The 7,359-nt window shown below is 42.0% G+C and overlaps 1 protein-coding gene across 1 annotated transcript in view; it reads left to right on the top strand.

Annotated features, from left to right (window-relative positions):
- The window catches only part of dcc (DCC netrin 1 receptor), a gene marked incomplete in the record, with an annotated part of 404,255 nt that overhangs the window by 343,597 nt on the left and 53,299 nt on the right, over positions 1 to 7,359 (top strand). Inside the window, 1 exon segment of the mRNA XM_036139981.1 lies at positions 622 to 684. Coding sequence (XP_035995874.1) covers positions 622 to 684 — 63 coding nt within the window.

The following is a 7,359-nucleotide window of genomic DNA, read 5'->3' as shown; positions in this document are numbered from 1 at the left end:
AAACCAACAAACATTTTAAAGGAAAATATCAACATTCACGCATAATAATAAAAATTAAATATGCATTGCACAAGGCAAATGTGGATATGAAGGAGGGTTAATGCTGTTGAGGGATGTTCTAGAGGTCACTCACATTTAATTTTTTAAATAGATCAACTTTTGTTGTTTTCCATCTGAAACTGCACAGATTATTATTTGCTGCAGAACAGGGACATTTCTGCTCTACCTCTTAGATGCAATCCTCAGACGATCCTAATACCCGTAAAGAGTTCCTGTGGGAAAGACTGTTAACATCCTTAGATAGCATATATTTTTGACCAATCTGTATAATGTGATTGAATTTTGACTTTGTAAAGAGCCTTGAGATGACATGCTTCATGAATTGGCGCTATATAAATAAAATTGAATAGAATTGAATAGAATTGAACATCTAATGTGGTTCCAGCGTCAGACAAAGGTAGAAAAGCTCAGACGGAGCAGCACAACTCAACCCTGCGATGTATTTCCTGAGAAGGAGCCGTTCTCCCTGACTGATGATATTCCGTCAGCTGCACGGTTCTGTCGCTGTTTCCCCTCTGCTCCCCCGCTGATCTGACGTTCTCTTCCCTCCCCCCCTTCCAGGTCGAGGAGAACACGCCTTCTGGCCTTCTGACACCAACCTGATTGACAGGAGCAGCATTAACGGTAACAGGACGACATCTTTTCTGCTTTCTGGCTGTCAGCGGTTAGAGCTGCCGTTGCATTCATTACGCGGTCCGATGCCAGAACAACGGGCGCCGAATCTCCCAGGACCCGAGCTGGTTGTGTTTGAGTTAGTTTTAATATTCTGATGCGTTACTGGATCATCACAGACTCCTGGTTGTTTCTTCTTTAATCACTGTGCTCAGCCATGTCTGAACTTTCTTTAATGACTCGCCTTGTTCTGCTGAGGAGCTCATTTACTGTTCGTTAGGATCTCACTCCTGTTTGTTGTCGCCTCTCTTCTAGCAGGAAAATTAAATTAGATCCGCAATCACACCATCAATCAGCGCTTCCATAAACTCGTCTTTATGGAGAAAAACAGATTAAAATATCAGGGTGGTATTTACATAAAGCTCCATCTTCCAGTTTTATTCTAATGAAAACAACACAGTTATCATTGGTGTAATTTACTGGCGCCAGGAGGGAAAAAAATAGGAAAATATGACTGGCAGGTGAGATGAAATTGATTCTTATCTGCTCATTAGATTGCAATATTATCATATAGAGCAGGTTCCAGAGGTTTACTGATTTTCCAGCATGGATTCATTAAACAATGTACTGAATCTTCCAGGCCAACAACATCACTCTTCAGTGTGGAAGCTGTAACTGAGTGTAGAAGACTTAAAAGTACGTCTATCCAAGTATATTTCAGCTTCTAAAATAATGTGACGCACCCCATGGGTGCAGAAAATACAGGCCTTCTTAATAATTCTAAATGTGACAACAGCACCCCCTGCTGTTTGGTCTGTGCCTGCGGTCACTACTATGATGAATACTATTAATAAACTCCTGACTAAGTTTTTGGAAAAAATACCTAAAAAAAAGTACCTTCTGCTCCTCAAGGGGATTGCTTGAAAAAAATCTCCCAAATCCACTTTGGTCTTATTTCTTTCTATTGAGACCTACAGTGAGAGCAGCAGAGCTACAACGAACGGCTAACACTGAAGCTAACCGCTAAGCTAACCGCTAAGCTAACCGGACACATAAACACTAGAAGAGCGCATGCACAGCCAGCAAGCGGAAACTAACAAGGAAAGAGAACGAACACTGATGTTATGTGAGCGCATCAGAATGATTTACATGTGGGACAACCAGTAGATGAGGAGATACACCCAGAACCTGAGGGACAGAGCAGGAACAAAACTCTGATAAATCACTCCCATTCGGACCTAACGGCAGGGATTGGTTTTTACAGGCCTGCAGCTCCGACAGAGATCTAATTTTTTAACCTCCTTTTTCTGAATACATAATGTATTTAATACTTTTAGGATGGAAGGATGATTTTAACCAGTATAACAACAAGTGTTTCTGAACAGGATTACCAACTTCAGCTTTAATGGCTTGATATTATTTTTGCCATATGAGGTTCATAGCTAGTTAAAAGTTGACTGCAGGTACGAGTCGGGCTAGAAGCCATTTTTATGGCTGAAACATTCCAGTTGTTAGAAACCGTTGTTTTATGTTATAGATGAACCCATATATGTGTTATAAATTTTAAAGGAATTTTAGGTAAAACAGAAAACGGTAACAGTTACATTTTTGACCCATTTTGCTGGGATGGGGGGGCCTGAAAATGTTTAGTTTTTCAAAGGGTGGCACAACAGAAAACATTTGAGAACCACTGGTCCAGCCCAAGACCCCAAATAGAAAGATATTAGCTAAGAACCGAGGAACCTTCATGTGTGAAGCGTGCTGTGACCTGGAAACTGCAGGAACCGCATCGTCTCTGTCCAGAATGAAGCCTGTTAAACATCACCAGGGACTGGGAGGATCCCAACCATCCACTGCCCACACGCACTAGCCAAAAGTCCACTTTTCAGACCCAGGAACTTGTAACTGTTAATCATGGTGGTGGCGGCGTCATGCTGTGGGCCTGTATCACTGCCAGTGGTGCTGAGGCATGGCGAAAAGCTGAGAGAGTAATAATTAAGGAGGCTACCTCCAAGTTCTTCAGCAGCTAGATGATAGAAATGTAGACACAGTTTGGTCAATTAGCTGCTTTATCTATTACCAGCCTGGTTTGTGAATGGATAAACCAGACCAACATTAGGCTTCTGGATTTCACTTCATGAAATCTGTTTAGAAAATATGTGGCCTACGTTAAAAAGCCAAGTCAGTGCAAAAAAAACTAACAAAAAAAAAAAAATGGCCAATTCTGCCAAGAACTGCAAAAACAGATCTAAAAATAAGTAAACTGTTCTTAATGTAAGTGTATTTGTCCTTGATTTGAGCAGGTAAATAAGATTATTTGCCAATGGAATGAGTACTTTGACCCCTAATATAAGATAATTAGACATTCTGCACTTGAAATAAGATGATGGAGTTGAGTTGTTCCTATTTTAAGGTCAAAAATCTTGTTCCATTGGCAAACCATCTTATTTACCTGCTCAAATCAAGGACAAATACACATATTTTAAGAACATTTTACCTTTTTTAAGTTCTGTTTTTGCAGTGTGCAGAGGTAAATTTCCAGTCAGAAGCTCCTTGATGGCTGCAGAAATGTGTGGTTGTTGAGGTGCAGCTTGCACAGAGACATTTATAGTATTAGTGGAAGGTGTATGTATATATCTGAGCCGGTGTGTGTAGTTCTGACTCTGCTGCTGCTGAGATAAAAATCCACAGTGAATTCAATCAAAACGTCTGACTGTAGCCAAACACTGAAACCCGCCTCCGACCTGTTGGTACAGATCACTGGGATCTTCCAGCCGTCCTCTCCTTGTTGCTGCACACAGAGAAATCGCTGAGTCGGCCTTCCGCTAGAGAGGTCAGAGTCAATATTCTGTCTGTCTTTGGACGGCAGCTGAACAGGAAGGAGCGTAATCTCTTAACGGACGCCGTCTCTGCTGCTGGGGGTCGCCATAAATCCGTCCACTCTGACCTCCCCCCCCTGCGGCTTCATGGCGGGCCGGCGAGGTCGAAGCCTCCTCCGTCAGCTCGCCGGTATTTCATCTTTAACGCTGCGTTGTCGTTTGTGTCGCAGCTCGTCCTCTCGCCTGTAACAACGAGTCACCTCCAACTCTCCAACAAAAGGTCACTTTCTGCAGATCTGCTGATCTGATGTGCTGATCTGAGGACAGCGTCTGAGCCGGTCCGGCTGTTGCCAAGCAGCCCTGCAGCTGCACCATTAGTTTGTGGAGCTCATCTTTTCTGCTGCCTCCTAATTTTCTCTTTCTTTTCCCAAGGGAGGCCGACGCTTGCACTTGTCAAGATAGTCCCCTCTGCTGATAGCACCAAGCAATTAAAGTTAAAAATATCTCAGATTTATGCAAAAAGGAAAATGGCATTTCAAGAGCTATCATGGAAGGCATTAACATCATTAGCCCTGGTAATTTCCTAAATCTTCCCTCAAGTCGCTGATGGGAGCAGTCGTTCATTTCTTTCTGCACTTTTCCTGTTTCTGCAGTTGTTGCATTTCAGCAGCTCCAGACCATAAATACATCCGAGGCAGTAATTAAGTGTCTGCTGCATCCTTTGGTCAAAAGCATCAACAGCAGCAGCTCCCTTTTTTTAAAGTTAATTTACATTTTTTTCTATTGCAAGTCTTAAGCAGGTTGTGACTCTTTGAAATTGGTTCTACAGCCTGAAGCCGCCATGCAAACCTGGAGACAAATTACATTCAATAACCCATGAAGTACATTAGTTCCACCTGATGGTGCGAACATTACACAGCCTGAGGCCTCCAGCATACGCTAGGCTATAGAAAGACATCTGGCCAGTTACCTTCTCTCTCTTTCTGCTAAAAGCAACAATAAAAGGGTCTCAGTTTGCCTGCTGACGGGCAGCGGGCGCACCATGATGCCAGGTTGAATAATAGATGGATAGACGGAGTGAGAAAGCCAAAGCTGTAGGTCCTGAATGGCTTTTTGAGATCAGAGCTGACCCTCTCTGCATCCAGGTGTCAGGAATCTGGATGCTAACATCTCTGCAGAACCCACACATCCTGGACACAGACGTTTAGATCTGGGCGTCTGCAACCTTTACGACCCAAACTGCTTCAGGGGCAGATAGAGCTGACAATCATAAGCGTAGAAATGGAAAGGAAATCCATATATCCTGAGGATGGAGCCTAAAGGCAATAAGTATTAAGAAAAGAGTAGACATTTTATGGTTTTCTTTATAATGAGGAAAACAATAAAACATTTGTAAATAGAGGGTAAATACATTTTATTCTATAGGAGGTTGATATTTGTGGAATATTGTGTTAAAAAGCAGAGTTTCCAACAAAATGACAAGAAAAGATATTAAAAAGTTACTTTTAAAATCCCTTTGTTTTAGAAATTCCATGCAATGTTTCCTTGAAACCAGAAAAAACTGCAAAACCTGCATATATTATTATATCCAGATGTAAAAGCATTGCTGTTAAATTATTAAGGGCCATTGTGGAAGGTCCAAAGACCCAGAGACATTACAGAAATGTACCTCACCTAAACTAATTTAACAATAACAAAGCTAGTAAGTTTCCCACCAACATGCCAATTGGTGCTAAAAGTCACTTTCAAGCCAGTTCTACACATGGCGGTTCATTTAGCTCAGACACTGAGAAACAAAGGATGGCTACTGCAGCTAAGTACTGCAGGAGAAAATGTTAGGGGAAAGCCTCAGAAAAGGGTTATTAATTTATTTATTAACTTACTCTATGGACATTAGCACGTTTTATACTGGCTGGGGCCACAATACAAGTAAAAGTAGCTGTAGAAAGACTCACGTTGTTACCCGACATACGTCATGCTCTCCAACAACAAACATGGTAGCCTCAAAGGTCTGGCTGTTCACTCCCTGCTTGAGCTTTCTGCTGAACTGCGTCCTGTCCTCTACCTTCAGGTTTGGGTTATTCCTTTCCCTAAATCTAAGATTATGTTTCATAATCTGGGTTAGGAGACCCCCACCCCCCCACCCCCACCCACACACACACACACACACACACACACCAGTGTTTATATATGGAGCTCCTCCATGTTTTCTGCAAGGATCATTTTTGCAAACATGATCTCTGCAGAAAACAAGCAAACATGTTCACTCCATCCTTCTTACTTTTTTGCCACGTCCGTTCAGCTTATTGCTGCCAGAAAGGACCGTTTAATTAGGACAGAACAGCTATAGAAAGTAAGAAGGTTCAACTCCCCGTGGATGTTACGTCATCATCCATATATGGTCACACTTCCTGTTTTAGGCTCTTTTGTGTCAGACAAGTTTGTTTTAAAAGGACTTGTCTGTAATTAAAAGGCTGATTGTGATTTATGCTCATGTACTATTATTATTAGTTTTTTTTTGTTTGTTGTTCTGGCTCTGTAATCAGATTATTTTGACCTTTGGTGTCTGACAGGCACCAGTAAGTGATGGAGATCTCAGTCCCAGTAGTTTCTGATTCCGTGCTTTGGTTTATTAACAGCAGGGCTTGAGATTTCTTGCCTCCTTATGGGAGGCTGTGCGCTGCGTTTTGTTTCCCCCCCAGCAGTAAACCCATCTTTCTGTGCTGTTGGATTTCATGTTATAATCTATAGAGAATTTATATATATAAAAGAACATTTGTAGAAATCCTCGAGGATCTCTTTGTAGCTCTTCACATTTCTTTTCCTGCTGGATTTCGTCTCTTTAGATTCTCTCGGCTCTTTATCGACAATGTAAGGGTTTGTTTATTTTGTGCTGGATAAATTCAATCGGGTATTAAATATCTACTCCACCCGGGCATCAGTGCTTTGCTCAGAGGCACCACAGCAGGGTTCTAAACTCTCCTGCTGCTGATTGCTACAGTACAAACATTTTGACAGTCATTGGGTCTGTCCTGATTTTCTTTTATTTGCCGTTCATGTCCCCTAATCTCTTCAGCCACACTGTGTCTTGGCCATTAAACTGATTGCATTGTTGCTGTTTGGGAAATAATTGTTGTGGTTTTTATTTACCGTACATCTGCAAAGGCAATGACAAAATGTGATGCTGGAAGAAGAAATACTGCCATGGTAAAAATCGCTGTGAAAACGTTTGTTCGCATCAATAGAACCAGTCAGGCTGGAGCTGAGTAGCCAATTAGTTTGTAATGGATTATCTATAAACGTAAGATTACAGTAAAAGTCCAGAGAACGGTCTTGGTCCTGGACTCCGACACAGCTACCAGCTGTGCCCTGCAAGCTTGAGCCAAACACCTTCCCGTAGCCAGGTCAGCATTGCATTATGGGATACAGTAGAAAAAGCCTGTCTTCACCATAAAACTTAAAACCCCGTCCAACCTTAAAGAAACGTACTTACTCCAGACTTTTTGAATTGAGAAAGCTTCCTGGATAGGAAGCGAAACGTCTTCAAACTACGGAAAACAAGTCCAGCTGCTTTGTTTTTTACTTTTTTTTTGGAATAACCTTAAAGAAACCTTCTCAGAATTGTTCAGTATTGTTCTCTGATAGTTTTGCCTGAAATAAATCCCAGGAAACTTGGTTATTGGCTGCTATGACGGTGTTCTGTATGGAGTATCTCTTAGGCTGCAACCCCATCGTGGCTTTCTGCTAGTATGGCATGATTTCCCTGTGTTCCTGCGTCCTGGTCCGGTCCGCATACAGGAACATGGGTCAGATTTTGGGTCGGGGGATCTGGTGGGATCGCTGTAAGAAGGTGCTGGTAATGTGTAGA

This window comes from Fundulus heteroclitus, chromosome 8, assembly GCF_011125445.2.
Source record: "Fundulus heteroclitus isolate FHET01 chromosome 8, MU-UCD_Fhet_4.1, whole genome shotgun sequence".
Classification (NCBI taxonomy): Eukaryota; Metazoa; Chordata; class Actinopteri; order Cyprinodontiformes; family Fundulidae; genus Fundulus; species Fundulus heteroclitus.
Note: the sequence above shows the minus strand (reverse complement) of the source record. Positions and strands in the feature narration are given on the sequence as shown.